Source organism: Babylonia areolata, chromosome 27 (assembly GCF_041734735.1).
Source record: "Babylonia areolata isolate BAREFJ2019XMU chromosome 27, ASM4173473v1, whole genome shotgun sequence".
Lineage (NCBI taxonomy): Eukaryota > Metazoa > Mollusca > Gastropoda > Neogastropoda > Buccinidae > Babylonia > Babylonia areolata.
The window spans coordinates 14,361,364-14,385,392 of record NC_134902.1 but is presented as its reverse complement, the minus strand read 5'-3'; the positions used below and the strand labels follow the sequence as shown (position 1 = coordinate 14,385,392).

The 24,029-nt window shown below is 40.7% G+C and overlaps 2 protein-coding genes across 4 annotated transcripts in view; one reads left to right on the top strand and one right to left on the bottom strand.

The window, feature by feature from the left end:
• Window positions 1–7,853: 7,853 nt before the first annotated feature.
• Window positions 7,854–19,249, bottom strand: LOC143301346 (uncharacterized). 3 transcript variants are annotated; one of them, XM_076615565.1, is made up of 10 exons: window positions 19,141–19,249; window positions 17,080–17,126; window positions 16,607–16,736; window positions 15,627–15,808; window positions 13,916–14,089; window positions 12,608–12,805; window positions 11,946–12,143; window positions 11,280–11,477; window positions 9,173–9,358; window positions 7,854–8,491 (listed from the first exon to the last, which is right to left on the bottom strand). In XM_076615565.1, the coding sequence occupies exons 1-10, from the start codon at window positions 19,161–19,163 to the stop codon at window positions 8,373–8,375; spliced, it is 1,455 nt and encodes a 484-aa protein (XP_076471680.1). In that variant the 5' UTR covers window positions 19,164–19,249; the 3' UTR covers window positions 7,854–8,372. The 3 variants fall into 3 exon arrangements, with proteins under 3 accessions (XP_076471680.1, XP_076471681.1, XP_076471682.1); XM_076615566.1 differs by lacking the exon at window positions 11,280–11,477; XM_076615567.1 differs by lacking the exon at window positions 12,608–12,805.
• A 199-nt stretch (window positions 19,250–19,448) lies between these two features.
• Window positions 19,449–24,029, top strand: part of LOC143301468 (solute carrier family 45 member 3-like) — a 49,844-nt gene continuing 45,263 nt past the window's right edge. The window contains 1 exon segment of the mRNA XM_076615778.1: window positions 19,449–19,498. The gene's annotated coding sequence lies outside the window, so the exon portion shown is untranslated.

Sequence of the window (24,029 nt, the reverse complement as noted above, 5' to 3'; positions counted from 1 at the left end):
TTTCTCTTTTTTCCCCCCTTTTTTTCTTACACATTTTCACAGATTTATAATGCTGTTCTGAAGCGTCATAAAATGTAAGCAGTCAATAGTCATCAAGTTAAAAATGTCACTTGGGTTATTGCATGTTAATGGGATTAGACTTGACTGTCAGACGGTTGAGGCCCGTCAAGGGCCTGTTCGTTGGTTGATTTTTTAAAAGTAATACTTTGTTCTTAATAGGGAGGGAGACTTGCGAGCACGGCGCAACTGCCATGGACCCACAACATTTAGGGCTTGTCTGCCTAGAGGGTAAAGCCTCACTGGACTGATTTGGCGGATGATTGCGCGGAAGAAACCATCATTGGTTCAACAGGCAGAAAGGCGATTCTCAGTAATACGCCGTGGAGTGTTGAAAGGGCGCACAGTGAGACACATACAGAATTACACTGCTGGCCATCCACTGCATCAACTGCACCTATATCCAGCCGTCTCGACTGTCAGTGAGTCAGTTGCCACTGGGTCTAAGTAGGCCGGGACGAGAGACTGAGTGGGGCTCAGTGACTGGGCAGCCTGCGCAACTCTCCCTCACTTAATCCAAGTCAAACGCAAGTCATGACTTCAAACTACACCGCGCAGCACCTCAAGTCCTCAGCGTGGCAATGAGGGAGTGGCGAAGCAGCAGGAGCGGATATACTGGAAATGATTACTGAGTAGTCACAAACCTGCACACACTGAGGCGGCCCAGGGCATAGCCGGGACTGCTCGCCACTGGACCGAAGCAGCCGCAGTGGTGCCGGCAGCACACTGGTTGTCTGAGCAGTCCACTTTAGGATCTCTCTGCTCACCTCCATAGAGGAAGGGGCAAGAAAAGGTGCCTCAAACACAGCCTATGCCCAGGCGGCCTCGGCTTCACTTCTCCCTGGCCAGCTTACTGCGGCTGGTGGGGATCCCTCATAGCGGTTGACCAACGAAAAAGAACTTACTCACCTCGCCTGTAAACTCACCACCAAGCTTTCAGAGGGTATCACCTTGAACGACCGTGTGATGACACTTCAGCTCCCACTTTCAAACAAGAAGAGTGCAACTGACGCTGATTAGTGCCGACGCTCCCATCATGACCAACCCAGATAACATTCTATGAAGAACTCGACACCCTCATTTCAACAGTCCCACAGTCAGAGAACCTTATTGTTCTCGGGGACTTCAATGCCACAGTAAGGTCAGACTACCAAACTTGGGAAGGGATCATTGGAAGATATGGTACTGGCAAGTGTAACACCGACGGCCTTCTGCTAAGACGTGTGTTATACATGACCTTGTCATCACCAACACCCTGTTCCGCCTACCCTCCCGTAAGACGTCAATGATGCATCCTCGCTCGAGGCATTGACATCTTATAGACTACATCATTACCAGGAAGAGGGACAGGCTGGACGTCAGAGTGACGAGAGCCATGTGTGGTGCCAACTGCTGGACTGACCGCCTCCTCGTTGTGTCCAACTTAAGGCGTTGCATTCTGCCCATGAGGAGAACCCAAGGTCAGAAGACTGCAAAGAGGTTGATTGTCTCCGACTGAGGTGAAAAAGCAGTAAGACTGCAGAAGAATTCTTCGACCAGAAACACCACAGGAAATCGAGACCAGCCTTGAGAAACAGTGGATGACCTTCAGAGACGCTGTCTACACTACTACCCTCGAAAATCTCGGACCAGCAATGTTCAGAGCGTATCACAACGACTCCACGTTACAAGCAAAGGAAGATGCCCTTGCCAGCGCAAAAAGAAAGGTGCAGAAGACACTTCACGAGATGCAGGACAGCTGCGAGAAGGCAGATGAAATCAAGGGCTACGCAGACAGCCACGACACAAAGTGCTCCTATGATGCACTTTGGACTGTATACGGACCACAGTCCTCTGGTTCCTCAGCCATCCTCAGTGCAGATGGGATGCAGCTGCTGACAGAAGAAGCAGATTCTGGAGCGGTGGGCTGAGCACTTCAACCTCGTCCTCAACCGTCCTGCCAACATCAACGACGAGGCCATTGCTCGCATACCCCAAGTAGAGATCAACGAGGACCTCGACACCCTCCCCACAGAAGATGTCAGGAAAGCAGTGAAGCAACTCTCTTGTGGCAAAGCGCCAGGATCTGATGCAATCCCTGCTGAGGTATACAAAGCAGGAGGCCCTGCCATGATGCAAAAGCTGACTGAACTCTTCCAGTCCATGTGGAAGGAGGGACAGATCCCGCAACAGCTGATAGATGCCAGCATAGTCCACAGCTACAAGAGGAAAGGTAACCGCCAGTCGCGACAACCACCGAGGCATCTCCCTCTTGTCCATTGCTGGAAAGATTTTGGCGCGTGACCTGCTCAATCGCCTTCTCCAACATCTTGAGCATGGTCTCCTCCCAGAAAGTCAGTGTCACAACCCATAAGGGGTTGCCCATGAACCCCCACACCTTCCCAAACTAACTAACACCCCAACAACACAAAACACAGACATAGAAAGTTCAGCTCAATTCTTTACTGTTGTGCTTTGAAAACTCTTGTCCAGACACACAAATTTAATACACTTAACTATAGCACCACTCTCCTTCAGTTTTTGACAATATAATTATCAAGGTATTCTTAAGCAACTGCAGTACCAGTTCCATGCAATGTCATTTCACTTGAACCAAAGTAACCCATCTGTGGACGACCAGTGATAATGAACCCACTCGAGGCCTGAAGTCACATACCTGCCGAAGTGTTGAGGGTATCAAAGGACGGGATACATTGGACAAGGAAGTTCTTGGGAAAATGGAGGTTGGGAAAGGGAGTGGGGCGTGAGGGAATCTGGGGTGAACAGGGCAGAAGGGAAACGAAGACCACTGCAGAGGCGAATCCTGGAGTTCCGTCAAGGTGGCAGACAGGGGAAACCCACAGGGAACAAATCTGTCACCAGGAATCAGGCACACCACTGGCCCAGGAGAAAACACAGAACACAGACCCACACAGAGGAAGAAGGGGGTCACACAGGAATCGAACCCCACAACTATCCAAGAGGGCATGCAACAGCTCGCTTGCTGGCTCGGCGACCCTTCTACCAATGCTCAGCACAAAGCAAAGCAAAACACTTCGTTCTAAACGACGTTACTTCCGAACTCACTCAAGAGTTCAGAACGAGAAGGAATAAGCCATACCAGACATACATCTCAAGAATTTCACGTGCATCAGTTCAGCATTGAACTGAGCACACCAAAAAACTTTGAAGCAAAAAGGGGGAGAGAGAAGGAGGGAGAAAGGGAGAGGGGAAAGAGAGATGAGAGGAAGGGAGACGAACACACGAACACATGCACAAATGAATGTCATGAGCCGTGACAGCACGTGGGACTGCGGACATGATTTTTGCTGTGCGCCAACTCCAGGGAAAATGCCAGGAGAAACACAGCGACCTCTTCATGACCTTTGTCGATCTGACCGTGGCTTTGGATACGGTCAACAGAGGCGGCTCGTGGAAAGTCAGGGAGAAATTTGGTTGCCCCAGCAAGTTCATCATAATCGTCCGGCAGTTCCACAATGGCAAAATGGTGAAAGTTCTGGATGACAGAGACAAGTCAAAGGCCTTTCCAGTGACAAAACGGCATCCAAGGCTGTATTCTCACCCTGACTCTGACAGATGCCTTCCGTGACTGCAAAGAAGGAATCCACGTGAGGCACAGGACTGACAGATTGTTCAACCTCAGGCGCCTGCAGGCTGTCACAATGGTGAAATCGACTGTCATCAGAGATGACTGCACACTCAACGACAGCACAGAGCAGAAGATGCAGTGTGAAATGGACTGCTTCTCACAAGCCTGCAACAACTTTGGTCTCACCATCAGCACCAAACCAAAAATGCAGAAGTTATGTACCAGCTTGATCCAGGAAAGTCATACCAGGAGCCTCACATCACATTGAATGGGCAGAACCTCCAGGCAGTCAACAACTTCACCTACCTGGTAGCACGCTCTCTTGAGCAGTGAACATAAACACTGAGGTCAACAACAGGATCGCCAAAGCCAGAGCCGCCTTTGGGAGACTGTGAGAACGTCTGGGAGTGGAGAGGACTCAGCGCTACTACCAAACTGGTCTACTGTGCAGTGGTCCTTACCACCCTCCTTTACGCCAGCAAGACCTGGACTGTCTACAGCAGACACACCAAACAGCTCAATCGTTTCCACCTGAGCTGTCTCCACAGCCTCCTCCATATCAGATGGCAGCACAAAGGGCCTGACACGGAAGTCCTGGAATGAGCTGGCCTCTGCAGCGACCACACCCTCCTGCAGAAAAATCAAGCCAGGAGGGTTGGACATGTGGTCAGAATGCCAGACAGTCGACTGCCTAAGCAGCTGCTGTACGAACTGTGTCAGGGCAAGCGCTCAATTGCTGTTACTGTAATAGATTAGACATGTCAATATCTTAAAAAAAAATTATTGTTTTTTTTTACAAAGGCAATCTTGAAGACAGTGCTAGAAAGAAGAGGCAGAAAAAGAAATGGGGCAACAATATCCCAGAACTGATGGGCTTGAGACAAAGTAACGTCCCTATGGAGATGAGGAACAGAGAAATGGAGAGAACTGGTTGCCAGCTAATCAGTGGTGCCTCTATGGTCTTGAGACAACAGGATAGAAGACAGGGCAGTTGTAATGACTTTTTTTTTGTTTTGTTGTGGATCTTCTGCATTAATGGGCTGTAACCTGGATGTTCACTGATTCTGTGAGTAGGTTTTTACATGGAAGGCTGTCTTTACCGTGTCATTTAGACAAATTGTCTTTATCTGGTCATTTAGGCAACCCTAGCCTGTTTTCTGATTTGTGCATGCTGAATATTTTCATGTTTCCAAAGCCCACCAAATGCTGACATTGATTACAGGATGTTAAACATGCACATATCAACTTCTGCATGTGAAATTCACACACACAAAGGGAATAGAGGCACTTATAGGTCTACACATGTCAGTCTAGGATATCAGAAAGCAAGAAAGATCTGAACCCTTAATTCACCAGGCACTGCAAACTGGGTTTGAACCCTGGACATTTAGGTTTAAAGTTCAATAGTTTAAGCACCTAGCTGTACCACCCATTGGAGGGATGCGGTGATAAAATGGTTAGAGCGCTGGATTCTCACGTTTCCCCGAGTTCGATCCCCGGCGCACTTGGTGGACTTAGGGTGGAGATTTTTCCAGTCTCCCACATCAACATATGTGCAAACCTACTAGTGCCTGAATCCCCTTCATGTGTTTATGCATGCAGAAGATAAAAAACACATGTAAAAGATCCTGTAATCCATGTCAGCATTTGGTGGGTTATGGAAACAAGAACATACCCAGTGTGCACACTCTCGAAAACAGAGTATGGCTGCTTACATGCTGGGGTAATAAACAAATGATCATACACACGAAAATTACATATCTGTGTGAGTGTGTGTGTGTGTGAATAAAACCTGACTGAAAATGATTGATTGGTGCCCAAAGGCAGCTCAGTCGGCTCTACCCAGGTAGGCAGCCTGTTGTGCAAGCGACTCCACGTTTGTAAAGCGCTTAGAGCTTGGTATCTGACCAATGATAGGTGCTATGTAAGTATCCATATCATATTATTATTTAACTGATACTATTCAATAACTAAAGTATTTGAGCCAATTAGAATTACAGAACAGTGACATCAGAATGCTGACAAGTTTAGAGAGAGAGAGAGACATGTGCACACACACACAAAGCATGCTAATAATGTGAGGACACCAATTGTTTATAAGAGCAGGGCTGTGTTGATGAGCATCTGGCATCAAAATGTTTTCCAGGTCAATATTATTTCCACAGACTTGGGAAAGGGAAAATTCTTAAGACCATGCAAATTCAGTTCTGCTGGTTCAGGTGTCGTGCTAACTGGGTGAAACCCAAATGAGGATTGCTGACTCTTTATTGACAAGACTTCAGGCATTGCAAAATTAGAAAAAACATATACCCATGTTTCATGTGCAAATCTGCATTAGATTTAAGGCATGAATGCACATACTTTGATTATGTGTGTCAATGAATTGTCCAGGCTGGGCACATCATGATCTGAAAATCAGTTTTCAGCCAGAGTGTACTGGTCTTTTACTGAAGGGAATTTCAGTGAATATTCATTATTGTAATGTTTTACCCCTGAAAATGGAGTATGGCTGCCTACATGGTGGGGTAAAAATGGTCATACACGTAAAAGCCCACTCGTGTACATACAAGTGAATGTGGGAGTTGCAGCCCATGAACGGAGAAGTAATGTTTTATGTTCCTCTTTCCCCTTCTCTCTCTCTCTCTCTCACACAAAACAGTTTTCTTTTGTAGATATGCCACCTGTGTGTGTGTATGTTAATGTGTGATTATATATGTGATTGTAAAACTTCAGTATAACTTGAAAATAGTTGTCAATGCTGGCTCCCTGTTGAAACACTTGAAGTGTAGCGTTCTGGCAAAATCAGCTGCTTTCACACTGACCATACCAAACAGGAACCAAGTGAAAAAACACCTTCGTTGTGTTTTTATGATGTCTGACATAACTTTCCATTGAAAGTTAATAACAATCAGATCTATTCCATCTGGGAGGAAGTATAAATCCAGTGGCTAATTTGGCTCAAAATTGCAGAAGCAAGCTGTCATACATTGGAACTCTTATTTATTGTTGACAATTTCTGTTCAAGTTGGCAACAACTCGATGAAAGTTTCACACATTATACCCCATGACCATGCCCCACCACAAACATATACATATGCATACTCTGTCTCACATACAAAAATTGAACACCATTTTAACCGTGCTCATTTAAATGCACATTTATTTACATTTAAACCATTTAAGATACAAATAATGAATGAGAATTAAAAACAAACTGCTTTACATCCCCTTCAAAATGACTCTGTGAGTAGGCAAAAGTGATACAGTGACAGCCAACATAGTATCTCTTTCAATGTTTTTAAAAACCAGAAAAGAAACATGCAAATCTGCAAAATAATTATGTGAACGGCCAAACCAGTGTCAGTGTCCCTGACTGATGCCTACGAAGTCACAGGCTTGCAGCCATCAAAGGCACATTCTTGTGGGATTTTCTGGGCCTCAGCTAGGAATGAGTGTGTCATGTGTTTAGTTGGGAAGACTGGAGCCATACACCACCAAGCGTCTTCCACTTCATGGATGCACCGTTGAGAGTGCTGATAAGGAATGAGTGTGTCATGTGTTTAGTTGGGAAGACTGGAGCCATACACCACCAAGCGTCTTCCACTTCATGGATGCACCATTGAGAGTGCTGGTAAGTTTCCCTTTCGAGCATTGTAGGTGTGTGTGCCTTTCAATCCTGGATGGTGGGATGCATTGTAAAAGGAAGCTTCCAGTGCAGCCCTGTCACATGTCTCACAAACTCACATAAATCTGCACGACATAATCATCGTCACTAACTGTTCTCAAATCAATAAAAATTGACTCCATTTCTGCCAGCCTTCATATCCTGCTATCACAGTGGCCTCAGTTTAAATTTCTCCTTTGGTTCAAATCCTGTAGTGAGTTTGTGTCAACGTTGGTGTTGGCAGATTTATAGTTACTGTTGTGATGGTCTCCACTCCAAAGAGAGGAAAGACACAAGGGCAGGGGAAATGATCTTTCAGTCTGTCTCCCCAGCTAAGCAAGTACTGGTGTCAGTAAAGCAGCTGACTAGCAGTTATGTTACAGTTTCTCAATCAGTCATGTTGGCTTCCACATCTACTATATTATCTTCATGAAGTCCATTCCAGAAGTGTTGTAACAAAACAACCCACGTGCACTCTTGATTTCAGAGCAGGAACTTTGTGGCTGGTGCTTCATTCCTGTCACTGAATCATAAATAGGTGTGTTGTTTTTTTTTCACTCCAGTCTGAGAAGTCTGTTTCACTGGTAGTCTGTTCTCTCAGTTCCCATGAGAAACACTTCAAGTTTTTTGCTTAATGTCTGATGGGTGATGTTCTTCATTTCATAGAAAAACAGTTACACAGTTCAAACAAAATAAAAGATTTGATAACCTGAAACACCACAATATACATTACTGCATTTTGCACTCTTCGTCTCTGTCTCTTTGAAACTACTCTGCAGACTGCAACTGGATGTTTTCTGGATGTAGAGCATGAGTGTGGAAACACTTTATATTTTTAAAAAATATACACTTTTGCAAGGAAACAAGTTCTATTTTTTTTTCTTCAGTTGATACTGTCCTAGATATTTGCAAGTACATTGCGTCTAGGGCTGTCAACAACATCCAGAACTGTTCATAGGTAAACAAAGCCCACAACTTTTGGCAAAGTCCACGACTATTACAGCGTGAGTTCAGTCCAGGGCAGTGAAGCCTCCACAGGATTGTGATGAAGGAGGCAGCAGGTCATGACACTTTGAGGGACGGATGGAGCGGCTTGATACGTGCGTGTCGGGACAACCCCAATCGCAAGCCTGATGACGGAGACTTCAGGGAGCTACTGCTGTTGCCATCTTCACTACGACCTGAAAGACAGATGATGAACCATCAAAACAGGTCTGGTCAAACACAGGGCAAACAACACACAACATGCGGTAATTGGCAGAAAGAGAACCTTTCTCTAATGCAAAAGATATCCTTCAAATTAATACCACATACTCCAGTTTGCAAATCCTTGTTTTTCTGGATATTATGATGACAAAGTTAGAATGAAGACAGTTTTGAAAGTGAAAAGTCATAGATTAGCAATACTGTATTTGAAAAGAATGGCTACTGCATTTGAAAAAAAAGAAAGAAAAAAAGCTACTCATGGAAATCTGATGTCATTCCAGTGCTACGATATACAGACCATTATTTCATGAAAAGCTAAAGTGACTGGCATATTTGAAAGTGTGACAAACTCTCAGAAAAAAAAGAGGTAAAATACACAGTCAGTGAATACATCCCAAAAGAAATTTAATAAAATATTATTGAAATGATCAGTTTAATTTGTACAAATTCAAATAATGCCAAGCTTTACAACTGTCATTGCACGGATGGAAGCCCGTTCATTCTTTTACAGACTAGATGATGCGTATAAGAAACAGTGAAAAATATTTGAAATTTAAACAGAAGTGATACAAAACAAAATGTCACACACACACAAAAAAAACAACCAAACAACAACAAAAAAAAAACAACAGAAAATAAAGCAACAAGCACTTTACCAGGTGGCGTCCATGCTGGGGCCTTGTGGGGTGCACTGGACACTCTGCTGACCGCTGGACTGGAGGTGACTGGAGGTGTGTTTATGCTCACACTGCTGGCCACACTTTTCGCACTGCTGGCAGCTCTGCTCTGTGCTGCTGGTGGTGCTGGCTTGGATGCTGCTTTTGTTGGTCCAGGTGATACAGCTACAGACAGCAAAACAAATACAGTGGCCTAGTGGTCTTGCGCCTGACAAGGAGGCCAGTGTCCACGAGTTTGATTTCTGTATACAGACCAGGATTTTTACTCCACCCTCCACTACACCTTAGAGTAGTGGTCTGGGTGCTAGTCTTTTGGATGAGACAATGAACCAAGGTCCTGTGTGCAGAATGCACTAGGCGCATGTAAAAGAACCCATGGCAATAAATCATCTCTGGCAAAATCTGCAGAAAAATCACTTTGATAGTAAAAGAAATACACATACAGACATGGAAAAAAATAAAGGTGTGTGTGGGGGGGATCAGGGGTGGCGCTACAATGTGGCAATGCACTCTCTCCAGGGAGAGCAGTCTGAATTTCACACGGAGAAACCTGCTGTGACAATAAAGTGCTACAAAACAAATACAAAAATAATGGTCCAGATCATAGAGTTAAAGACACTAACGCAAATGAAAAAATAATGGTCCTGGTAATTCAAATAAAAACAACAAAACAAATACAAAAATAACTGTCCAGATGAGAACTAACGAGAACACGACAAATACAAAAATAAATCAAAGGAAACCTTTCTGCCAGAATTGTGAATCTAAAATGCGGCTCGTGAAAATCTTGACTCATTCAACCCTGCGCCTGCCTGAGAGGCATGCGTTGCTGATTGACGTTCTCTGCCTGACAGGAAACTGGTTTGTCAGCTCAGTAGTATGCATGAAACTGCTAAGTAAAGGAAGTAACTCTAACTTAACTTCCTTCCTCACTGGCACACAACGTTTCGCTCCAAAAATCGAACAATTAGTGTGTTTTTTATCCGGTTTTCCACATCGATATGGTAAAACGTCAAAGATTTACTGTGCAGTTTAGAGCTCAATGAAATTATGATGGACTCTTGAATCGCATTCAATCCAGATAATGACGATTTGTCATATAATTCTTTGGATAATTCATGGGAAAGTGAAGGAGATGAAATTAGCAGCCACTGTAGACAAAGTGGCGGACAATTCAATCAAAAAGATAGCCCACAACCTTCAACATCAACAGAAGCTGACATTTTACTATTTCTGTTTGTGATTTAAAGTTACAAGTATACTATAACATCCTTTGTCTTGAGACTTTAGCAATTTGTTTCAAATTTACATTTCAGTCATAATGTGAAGTTCGGTAGCTGTTAGTTGAGCGGCTGCTATGAAATTGTGCCTGAAGTGAAGCACCCCTTCCCATTGATGCAGCCAGGCCAAAACATGCCAGGCTGGGAAGGCTGCACAGGCAGACGACATTAAAGGGCTGAAAGGGTTAAAGCAATGATTATGGCCACTTTCACAATGCTCTGAGCATAAAACTTTATATGCTATCACAAATACTCTTTTCTCACTAACAACCATTATATACCACCACAAAGTGAGATTTCACTAAAGCTGTAATTCAGGCTTGTGACAACTTTCAGTAACACGTGAGGAATGAGGGTGGAGTGGAAGAGAGAAGCGAAACTCTATATCTAACTGGTTAAGGAATCCAGACTTGCTAATGATACTTTCTGCTTGTCAAAGGTCTGAACCAAAATATGAAGCCAGCCTTCATACAGCTTTCAGCTTGAAAAACAGTGAGCCATAACATCTTCCAATAAGCTGTGCAGTACCTCAGACACAAACAACACTAAGCAAAGGAACACTGATCATCAACTGCAACTGACAGTTCAATCTAGATCTGATGTACTGGCATTCTACATTCTATAACTTTTTAGGTCAGTTATGTAGACAGTTTCAGTTTCAGTATGTAGACATTGTTTTATAATACAATAATTTGTAAAAAGAAAAGTCTGGCAGAAATGTTTTAGCAGTGCAGTCAATACCATGTGCATAATTTTTTATCGTATTCTCTATATTTTGTAGCATAACACTGTTTCAGTATATATACCTTTGGGTTTGCTGTCACACTTTGTGGTCAACTGATTTTTTCCAGTAGCAGCAGCTGGCTTGGTCTTTTTAGGACCCGGCTTGCCCTTGACCTTTTTGGACTTGCCTTTGCCCTTGCCGTCATCAAAGTCACTGTCTGCATCACTGAACTCACTGTCACTTTCTGAATCTCCTTCGCTGAAGTCTTCATTGTCTGTACCTGAAAGTTAACATAGAATCAAGGGTGACTCTGCTTTTTTTATGACCACTGATTACATGTTGGGAACTACAGGTACACAGATGGAGGTGTGGGACAGGTAGTTGAAGGCAGAGACACTGCTATGATACAAAGGAGAATATCAAACAGCTTACAGACAAATTCATTTATGTTCCCAATGCATATAGATTTCTTTATTTTATCCATTGCTCCAGGAATTCACGAATAAATCAGTAAACTGACAGTTCAGTCTAGATCTGATGTACTGGCATTCTACATTCTATAACTTTTTAGGTCAGTTATGTAGACAGTTTTAGTTTCAGTATGTAGACATTGTTTTATAATACAATAATTTGTAAAAAGAAAAGTCTGGCAGAAATGTTTTAGCAGTGTATTCAATACAATGTGCATAACTTTTTATCGTATTCTCTCTATTTTTTTTTTAGCATAACACTGTTTCAGTATATATACCTTTGGGTTTGCTATCACACTTTGTAGTCAGCTGATTTTTTCCAGTAGCAGCAGCTGGCTTGGTCTTTTTAGGACCCGGCTTGCCCTTGACCTTTTTGGACTTGCCTTTGCCCTTGCCGTCATCAAAGTCACTGTCTGCATCACTGAACTCACTGTCACTTTCTGAATCTCCTTCGCTGAAGTCTTCATTGTCTGTACCTGAAAGTTAACATAGAATCAAGGGTGACTCTGCTTTTTTTATGACCACTGATTACATGTTGGGAACTACAGGTACACAGATGGAGGTGTGGGACAGGTAGTTGAAGGCAGAGACACTGCTATGATACAAAGGAGAATATCAAACAGCTTACAGACAAATTCATTTATGTTCCCAATGCATATAGATTTCTTTATTTTATCCATTGCTCCAGGAATTCACGAATAAATCAGTAAACTGACAGCTCAGTCTAGATCTGATGTACTGGCGTTCTACATTCTATAACTTTTTAGGTCAGTTATGTAGACAGTTTCAGTTTCAGTATGTAGACATTGTTTTATAATACAATAATTTGTAAAAAGAAAAGTCTGGCAGAAATGTTTTAGCAAAAAAGTCAATACAATGTGCATAACTTTTTACCGTATTTTCTATATTTTTTAGCATAACACTGTTTCAGTATATATACCTTTGGGTTTGCTGTCACACTTTGTAGTCAACTGATTTTTTCCAGTAGCAGCAGCTGGCTTGGTCTTTTTAGGACCCGGCTTGCCCTTGACCTTTTTGGACTTGCCTTTGCCCTTGCCGTCATCAAAGTCACTGTCTGCATCACTGAACTCACTGTCACTTTCTGAATCTCCTTCGCCGAAGTCTTCATTGTCTGTACCTGAAAGTTAACATAGAATCAAGGGTGACTCTGCTTTTTTTTATGACCACTGATTACATGTTGGGAACTACAGGTACACAGATGGAGGTGTGGGACAGGTAGTTGAAGGCAGAGACACTGCTATGATACAAAGGAGAATATGAAACAGCTTACAGACAAATTCATTTATGTTCCCAATGCATATAGATTTCTTTATTTTATCCATTGCTCCAGGAATTCACGAATAAATCAGTAAGCTATATTTGAACACACTTTATTTATTGCAAAGCAATATGAGGCACTAGAAAGTACTACAAAATACATGGTTAGTATTATTAAAGGTACAATCCAGTTGTATGCGAGAAAATGTTACCTAAAAATGTGTAGTGCAGACCTTCAAAAGACTCATCAAAACAATTTCAACTTACTTTGTGGTATATTACATCTGATTCAAAGAAAAAAACAAAGACGTCAACACACTATGCTGAAGTGCCAAAGACCTTTTCTGACAGAGATTCTTCCTTTCTTTGTCTCTTCATGGACTGCAGCTCCCATGATCACAAATACCTACAAGTGGGCTCCTGTGTCTTGTGGATGTTTTCATCTCATCATGCAGGCAGCCATACTCTGTTTTCAGTGGAATGCATGCTGGGTATGTTCATGTTTCCATAACCCACTAAACATTGACATGGATTACAGGATCTTCGAAATGCACATTTGACTTCTTCTTTGTGTGTTCACATGAAGGGGAGTATGGCATTAGACTATTGCACCAGTCTTCAAATAGCAATGACACAAACATATCTTTTGGAAATCTGTGTCCTGTTTGGTTTAAACATCCAAACATATAGCAGTACCCATTAGGCATCTAAAGAGTACTAAAACTATGGTAACTCTCTGCAGATCTATCACAATATTCCCTTCACAACCCAGCAGAAGCCCTGACTGAGAGACTTACTAGTCCGGTCTGCCAGCACTAACAAGGGAGGTAATGTTCGGGTAGGTCAACCATTATAACATAAATTCAAATGACAAACGAATCAGTACTGGTCATAATCAGCACACCTCATAGTACAATAACTGATTCACTTTTATCAATTGAAAAAAAAAAGAAAAGAAAAAGCTGCTCACTCTCGTCCTCATCAGCAATGTAAACTTTTTTCTTCCTGGTGGCTGCACGTCGCTGCTTTGAGGGAGAACCTGAATCACTGCATGTCAACGTTTCCAGGAATTCAATGTCATCATCAGCTGCCACTCCGTGAGGTATCGCTGATGGCATGATGGCTTGGGACTCATCCAGCATGTCTGTAAACACCTGTGAATATTTAATTATCCAACACACACACACACACACCCGCTGTGCTCATGGCATTACCAAAAAGCAATATTTCCATCATCTTCGGATCCACTCTGTTTACGCATACCCAGATTCAAACTCTTGACTGTTGGCTGCCGTTCTTTCTCTGTCTCTGGACCTTGCAATTGGAATGAACTTCCTCTTTCCCTTCATCAAGTCTCCACACTCAGCTCTTTGAAGTCTGGCCTTAAAACCCGTTTCTTCCCAAAACAGCCTCCCTTCCCTGCCTCTTCTTCAGTTTCTCCAGTTTTAGAGTTATGCATGCATGTGAATGACTGGTGCGAAAGCGCTTTGATTTGTCTATGCACAAGATTCAGCGCTATATAAATACCACTATTATTATTATTTCTCTCCCTGACCAGCATGTTCGGTTTATCCGTAGGTCAGGCATCAGCCCCCCCCATCCCCCATTAACAAAAAAAATATATTCACACACACACACACACATAGCAGGTGTTTTGCATGTATAAATCAGTCTGCAAGCTTTGATGCCTCCTTGACACTGAAACTCAGGCCTTTATCACAAACAGAAAAGATGAGAAGCAAAAGGAGGTCATTTTCAGTGGAACTGTCATCCAGGCAAATGTTTCATCCAAGGTATTAGTCCATATATCAGCATATCAGCTGCAGAAAAAAAAAATCTTATATTCCATCTTTCATCAAATTTACAAATTCAGTGAACTATACATGTGTATGTCCACAAGGTGACTACAGACAAGTGAATCAAGAATGTGTGCAGGCCTTGAGAAAAGACATATAATGGAACACTGGTTTTGAACCTTAATATTTTCTAGGGATTTGCACTTCAAAAAAATTATTTATTATTATTCTTATTATTTTCCCATTCAAAGTTTTAATAGTCATTGTTATAGAATTAGTCCGATCTGATAACCACGTCATGGACATAGCAGCAGACCAATAGATGCACAAGTGTACAGTTGACAACTTCCTAATCCTCACTGAATATTTTTTTCAATGGATACATATTGGCCCCTTAGTCACTCAATTCATTATTTTAAAGCAGACTGACAAAACCACCAACCTCCTCTACATCTATCTACAAATAAACAAGCTGATGCATATTTCAGAATTCATAATCGTTAATGTGAAAGTTCAGAGGGAGCACATTTACACGCACACACAAATGCACATACATGAGCATACAATAAATATATACATATTTGCATCCTCACACACAGACACACAGTGACACAGGCATGAAAGAGAACTGCAAATACAGACACACACACACAATGATACAGACACACCAACACCCACACGAGTGCACTTAATCACACACACACAAAAATCACAATGTAATCATAAATTTGATACCAAACCATATTTATCAAGCATGCCTGAAGAAACATTTGGCAATCCTAAACAAACACTTGGCGAACCTGAACAAACATACGGCAAACTTCAACAAACACACACACACCGTGCTCACTTTTCATTACAATTCATGCAAAAACAAGCACCAACCTGTTCTGGATGGAGAGCTTGGGGCGTCCACCATCGGCGTGCTGTGCAACACTGCCTCACTGGTTACATGTGTAGACCTCTTGTCATTGCCATCTTGCTGGGACTCAGACTGGGATGCCAGCAGCGACATCTCCAAGGCTGCTTGAAGGTCACGCTCATACAGTTTCTCATCAAGAGGTAACCTGCGAAAAATCAGAACGAAGGCAAATAATAAAGTGTACAGTTTATTCTACACATGTAATATTTGTACATATTTCTGGTCAAGAAAAAAGTTCAGATGTTGTAAGCTACACATGAAAACAAACAAGCGTAATTCACATCAATCATTTTTCACGTGGGGAAGATATTAAAAAGAAAACACTAAATTGAGTAACAAAAGCAGAAAACCAAAAAATGAGCAAACACCGGAGAAAACCAAAAAATAAACTAACACCCCAACAAACTCAAAAGAAAAGAAAAAGAAAAAAAAGAAGAAGAAAAAACTGACACTCCGCTTTGATTTGAACTGCTATGTTAAAAAGTAAATGTCTCATTTTGTTGACTTTTAAAGATTTTATCAATTCATTCATTACAAGTTTACAATAAAACTTTTAGTAGTTTACAAAATAAAGATACACACAGCAATGTCTACATTTAACACTAAAAACATAGTACAAAGGAAATTTCATGACTTCCTTTTAATAATTAGTAAATTACTTTCTTCAGCAATGATGGCAGTTCATAATCTTCAATTTTAATATTTCTGGGGAAATTTGGACAGATTGTTCCCAATGTATCTTAACTGGTATGATAACCTGACATAATTCAAGAATTACCATGTACTTTTGTCTTTATCTATACACATATGTAAGGAATGAATAGATTACAGAAGTTTTAAATTATGAGATCTGTGACAGATAGAAAGACTGAGGTAAAGATGATGATTGTGATGATAACAAAGTCAGATGATAAGAAATAAAGACTGTCTGTTGTTTACATGCCTTCCCTTTCTCCCAGCTGCTTTTTCAGATGACACCACTTTAGGAGGTTTGTCTTTCTCTTTCCGCCCGTCTGTCTTTTCTGATGTTTTCTTTTTCTTTGCAGGTGGTGGAGTGGGGTCTGCGAAGTCATCTGGAATGTCAAAAGTTCACAAACTGAGACTGCTCGTGTTTCTTAAAGTTAAACGTGACGAAATCCATCATTCACACTCAGAGCTGGCACAGGTTATTTTGAGGGTTGCTAAAACCATCAAGGCCTTTTTTTCTTAAATGTGTATCAAATTATCATTGAGTTTCAGAGTAACAGATTCAAAATGACTTATCTGAAAATGCAAATTTTATTTTCAAAGATAGATGGAGGGATGCACTAAAGATCACCGTATAGAAATAGAGACAGTCCCAAAGACACAGACAGAGTTAAAAAAAAAAAAAAAAAAAAAAAAAAAGACCCAGAAAGAAAGAGAATGAAAAATTACCATCATTATCGTCTGCAAACTTAGCATAGTCCACCTGTTTGCGTGACCTGTAACAGAACAAAAAAGTTGAAAAATCAATTGCCACTGGGATAACATGCATGTGAAAATAGGACAGGGGTGGGAGTAAGACTAAAAGTGAAGAAAAGAACAATGAAATATGATTCACAACAAGAAGATTTCACTGAGAATACAATCTGAAGACACTGAAATTACAATATAGACATGTTCAGTTTCGTCACTTGTGCGGTTGTGGACTAAGACTAAGAGTAAATTGAGAACAGTATGGCTGTTTACAATGCACGGTAAAAATGGTCACACATATGCTGCTGCAGACAAATATAAAACAAAAATATAACAAATTCTTTAAAAGGGAACTGAAACAAGTACTGAAACAACTTAACAAGTACAAGTAAAAAAACCCGTTATACTCTCAATATCAAAATAAACAAAACAAGAGAGGCAAGGCCTTCAAGACTCACTTGTGATAAATTAAGTCCCGTAGCATTAATTACAGAGTAATTTCCCTTTTTTTACTCCCTGCACCAAAACATTTGCAAAATAAATAAAAATTCCATGCTTAGCAAAAGAAGTTCCTGTTTGAACAAAAAATGATAATAATGACTCCTCTTGTTGTTGTGTCAGAATAAGAGGTCAAAGTCCCAAGTTTAGAGAATACAAAAAATATAAATATAACAGTAAATGGAGTTTGCATATAATTAGGCTTCTTTTTAAAAATTTTTTGTGCCCATCCCAGAGGTGCAATATTGTTTTAAACAAGATGACTGGAAAGAACTGAATTTTTCCTATTTTTATGCCAAATTTGGTGTCAACTGACAAAGTATTTGCAGAGAAAATGTCAATGTTAAAGTTTACTGTGGACACACGGACACACACACACACAGACAAGCGAACACCGGGTTAAAACATAGACTCACTTTGTTTACAAAAGTGAGTCAAAAACGAAAGTCAAATCCCCTCATTTGATTGTAAACTTACTAAACACACTGAGCTTGAGGCACATTGATACACAGGATAGCAAACCTATGCACACTGATCACACCTGGATCAGTGGTTGCATAGCACAGATCTAGATTGCCTGATGTATAATTTAAGCCCATGTTATCCTGCAGAAGTAACCAACAAATGCAGTACTTAACAGTATCGTGCAACATTGTGTTCCATTTAGCTGAGTTAAATCTCTAGTTCAATGCACTTTCACTTTATCTAACTCATGTACATTGCATGTCATATAAAATGCACTCACCACCATTATCACATTATTTAGCAGTCATTGCTGATAGAGTTGCTTATTTCTGTGAGTTTTTTCCCCCCTTTACAGACATGTACTTTCAGCTATCATCAATAGTACAGTTTAGTAATTACATCAACTTGGTCAAGAGACTGAATCTATTTAACAGCAATAAAATTCTGGCTCCACTGATCCTGAAAGTGAAAAGCTCCCTACAGAACTATATTCTGCTCAGCATAGTTTCTGTGCTGACTTGCCAGTGATGTAACATGTCTGTTATACAGGCTCTTTTTCTGGTTCAGTACTTTCATGCCCGCATTCATACTGATCCACATACACTATCAAATCTGGTTAAAAAAAGAAAAAAAAGAACAGATCAGGTGCCTAATCTTTACATCTTGACCCAATGCACCAGCCAAACTTTGAAAGTTTAACAATGAGGCCAATCTTTGAAAGTTTAACAATGAGACTATATATACAATTTGTGAGAGCATACCAAATGTTATAGGAACGAAAGAAATCAGCAAATAAAATCAAAACAATATGAAATGATAAAACAAATGAGCATAAAATTTGCACATGGTAAATTGCATTTGAAAAATCATACATATCATGATTCATATATACATATATATAATTATATTATCTGGGTGAGCACACACAAACTTGGTGATGTACATAGTACATGTATGGGTGTGCATAAGATGCACATAGCAATCTGAATGCGTCAGTGTCACTGCCGATACTATTGTTTATTGTCAGTAAGTTCTTTCTAAAAGTATCTGGTATTAACCAGCTTTATATCAACTAACCTCCCTGATCGACGTTCACTCATTTTACGTCTTTCTTGTTAGTTTTGGGAGCTTTGAAAGTTGTGCCACTTGGATAAGTATGCAAACACCCAGTTAAGTTTCCCTCCACCGGAAATGCTTTCCATTCAAAGTTGTAATTTTGCTTTTTTCGACTCCTTGTTTCTAGAAAAACCACATCCACGGGGAATGCAATCTCTATTTATATTGTCATGCTGACAATATCTAAAATATTCGAAAACTTTTATTCCAGACATTAAAGATTGCAACATATTATTTTACTTTCTGACACCTATCAAGAGTTGTCTGCTGTTTTGACTGATCAGGATGACAGCGAAGCGGTCTTCCAAACAAACTGCAGGTACTTCGTTTTCTGTGATTATTGAGATATATTTCAAATCAACATGAAAATATCAAGTTGTTTTTGAGAGGGTAAGTGTTTGTCAATTCAGCAGTATACTCATGTTTGTTTTTGTCACAGGTGTTACAATTGTAAAGTTAGATATGAACATCGTTTTTCCAGTTCACAAGTTTCGATGTCAATTATTTAAGTTTCACCGGTTTATCAAACAAGTTAAAGTTTTACACGAAAGTTAATTCCTTGCCCACCCACTTCATATTATGACACGAGCCAGTTTCTGGTGGTTCTCTTCATGGAGATGGTTTGATATGGGATTTCTCCATTTCCAAACAAAAATTCAAAGAAGAAAAGAAATACGCATCACCTTTCACAGGTAACGTCAATAATTACAGTTAATCCTCCATAATTATCCAGAGATCAAGTTACCTCGCTCTTCTCACTCTCAGTCTCTCTCTATTTCTGTCTCTGTCTGTCTGTCTGCCTGCCTCTCTCTCTCTCTCTCTCTCTCTCTCTCATATACACGGTCAATTTTACTCTCACATACAGACATACTCATCCAAAAGATGCATTTACACACGCACACACACACATACACCGCATGCACGCGCGCGCGTGCGTGCGCGCGCACACACACACACACACACACACACACACACACACACACACACACACACACACACACACACACACACACACACACACACACACACGTGTCAAGAGGTAACGCATCTGCCAAGGAAGCATGAGAATCTGAGTGCGCTGGTTTGAATCATGGGTCAGTCGCCGGTATTTTCTCCCCCTCCACTAATCTTGAGTAGTTGTCTGGATGCTAGTCATTTGGATGAGATGATAAACTGAGGTCCCATGTGCAGCATGCACTTAGTGCACGTAAAATAACCCACAGCAACAAAATGGTTGTCCCTGGCAAAATTCTGTAGAAAAAATCCACTTCGATAGGAAAAACAAACAAAACTGCACACAGGAAAAAGTACAAAAAGGGGGGGAAAAAAAAGAAAAGGAAAAAAAAAGGATGGCGCTCTCAGTGTTGAGACGCGCTCTCCCTGGGGAGAGCAGCCCGAATTTCACACAGAGACATCTGTTGTGACACAAAAAGAGAAATATAAAATACAACACATACACACACACATGCATAATCACACACAACTACACACAGACACACTCTCTCTCTCTCTCTCTCACACACACACACACACACACACACAACAACAACAACAACAACAACAACAACAACAGTCCCCCCCCCCCCCCCCCCCCCTCAGATAATGTAATATATTAATAACTTCGTATTCACACACATTTTCATATATAAACACGCAGACGCATACACGCACATACCACATCCCACACATCCCCTCCACATGCAACGAACAAAACTTGATCATAAAAATCTTCACATCAGATTCTGTAAAAGACTGCTGGTGTTACACAATTAAGTAATGAATCTTCTGGAACCAGGTGAATTGGGATTATTCCCACTCCCAGTGATGGAATATTGTCTCATTTTGGATGCAAACAACAAAGGTGATAATTTGTATACATTACATTGTGTGTGTGTGTGTGTGTATACACGATGTCACAATGATATGACTGAAATTGTGAAAAACAGGATACTAAAGACAGCCATCTGCTTGTTATTTAAAAAAAAAAGTATTTTTGCCTCACTTGGTTTCAGTCATGTGTGCCTGAATCAGCTACACACTGTGTGTGTGTGTGTGTGTGTACGTGTGCGTGTGTGTGTAGGCTGTATGTTTTACATGTATTTGCTTATTTGTTTATTTATTATCATTATTATCTTTTTATTTTATTTTTTTTATTATTATTATTGGTATTATTATTATCATCATCATCATTATCTTTTCTTTTTTCTAGATATTCATTTTCCTTTTTTTCTTCTTCTTTTTTTTTTCTCAAGGCCTGACTAAGCGCATTGGATTACGCTGCTGGTCAGGCATCTGCTTGGCAGATGTGGTGAAGTGTATATGGATTTGTCCTGAACGCAGTGATGCCTCCTTGAGCTACTGATACTGATACTGATACACTGAATGTAGATGCATTAAACCTTGCACTTTGAAAGAAACATGAATGCCAGTATATAAATTCCTGAGAAAATTGAAAAAAAAATGAAGATATATCTATGCTAACATTATAGAATTATATTGCTAAAGAATATAGACAGAAAGTCTGTATGAACAAACTTTGATCAAAACTAATCTATTATAGTCAGTGGTGTATTATAGATATGACCCTGTACAACCTAGACTGGCACACTTCTTGAAGTATTGTTTCACAGTACACAGCACATTATAACTAACACACACACCACACTCAGCTTGGTTTTGCCCTTTGTTGTTGCGCTCATAAAACCTTTATTATTATTTATCCATTTTTATGTTTTTTATGACAAATATGACTAATTCTCTGTCTGTCTGCTTTCTCTCTCTCCCCCTCTCTTTCTGACACACACACACACACACACACACACACACACACACACACACACACACACACACACACACACACACACACACACTTCATCAAATTTGTGCCATTCTTTTCAGTTGAAACATTAAAACAACAACAGAATGTTCAGGGAGACTGGACATAAAGTGCGGCAAATGGGAAAATCAGTTTGAACTATTTTAATATAAAAAATTTCCTGTATATTACAAAACAGCTACAGATGGAATTTACAAGCATTTTCTCATCAACAAATTACTGGTTAAAAAAAAAAAAAAAAAAAAAAAAAAAAAAAAAAATCTGGCAGCTTTTTACAGAGGGTGATAGCACATGTTACCACACCTGTAGGTAGTGATTGGATTGGAAGACTTTAGGCTCTGCACACTGCTGATCTCGAGTTACACAGCACAGTATGGTGTGACAAACCCACACAGCAGTTTATTTGGGGGCTTGCTTTTGTGTTATACTTATAGTTTATTGATTGACCGCTCTGCTGGGAGGCTGATGAGTTGGCAACTGTTTTTAACTGGTCAGCCCATCTGCATAAACTGCATTGATTAATTGATTGGTTGTTATTCTGCAGGCATTGGTGTGTATGTTTGTCCCAGATGTTTGCTTTTTTTTCTTTTTTTTTTTTTTGAGTGTGTTAATCTCCAGTGAGCAAAAAGAGGCGTTATCAACTTAAGGCGTAAAACTTGAGGGTTACGGCCTTGTTCTCCACTTTTATGTTATGATAAAGCAAACTGAAGCAGATGGTTGTAATTTCTGCGAATATATGCCCATTAGCTATGCGCAAACAAAACTCAAGTGTGGTGCACTTAAAATTAAATACATTGATAAAGGTGTCAGCTTGGATGCGTGAATGGAAACTTATTAAGAGCACTCAACTCAACTGTGCATGGATGCACAAACACACGAAACACAGGCACTCACTTTTTGTACAGAGAAGAACATGGATGCAGAAACATGTACAGACCTGTATGAATGCACACATTCAGTTGATAAAAAAAAGGAAATGAAAAATCTCAAGATCAGTGCTTTAATTTGATAAAGACTAACTTGCTGTTTGATGATGATGTGAAATATGCTGAAAGTTTATTCAAATGATGACTCTTGAATACAGGTTATGGAGCACAGAATATTGTGCTGTTGCAAGCAAACCACCACACTGTCATGTCTTCTTCTTCTTCTGCGTTCACTCGTATGCACACGAGTGGGCTTTTACGTGTATGACTGTTTTTACCCCGCCATGTAGGCAGCCATACTCCGTTTTCGGGGGTGTGCATGCTGGGTATGTTCTTGTTTCCATAACCCACCGAACGCTGACATGGATTACAGGATTTTTAACGTGCGTATTTGATATTCTGCTTGCATATACACACGAAGGGGGTTCAGGCACTAGCAGGTCTGCACATATGTTGACCTGGGAGATCGTAAAAATCTCCACCCTTTACCCACCAGGCGCCGTCACCGTGATTCGAACCCGGGACCCTCAGATTGACAGTCCAACGCTTTAACCACTCGGCTGTTGCGCCCGTCAGTCATGTGTCTAATATTTGAACCCACAGGAAGAGAAAAAAAAGAAAGAAAGACAATTTTAAAAAAAGAAAAAAAAGTCCCATATACATGTATTACTATCACCAAACAGCACATCGATATGTGTTTATATCTTTGAAACTTAATTCATTTGGGAGTGTCAAAGGCAGGGAAGGGGATAATGCTGGGACAGAGTTTCCTTTCTGTTCTTGTTAGTTGTTGTAACTTGACATTTCACTTGCATAGTTTAATTATTCTCTGTGTGTGTGCGCATGTGTATGTGCGTGTGTGTGTGTGTGTGCGCGTGTGTGCGTGCGTGCGTGTGTGTGTGTGTGTGTGTGTGTGTGTGTGTGTGTTGTGTGTGTGTGTGTGTGTGTGTGTGTGTGTGTGTGTGTGTGTGTGTGTGTGTGTGTTTTGTTGTTGTTGTTTGTTTCCTTGTATTTTTTATGTTTTGAAGCCAGAGACAAGCTGTCCCTGATGAATGTAACAGTAACAGCTAATGATATGTTGCCAACAT

Coding starts and splice junctions, on each gene's coding strand:
- LOC143301346 (XM_076615565.1), bottom strand. CDS start 19,163: ATGAGTGAACGTCGATCAGGGAG. Junction 11,478..11,945: donor GTGTGATAGCAAACCCAAAG/GTATATATACTG, acceptor GTTAACTTTCAG/GTACAGACAATGAAGACTTC. Junction 9,359..11,279: donor GTGTGACAGCAAACCCAAAG/GTATATATACTG, acceptor TGCTGTCTGTAG/CTGTATCACCTGGACCAACA.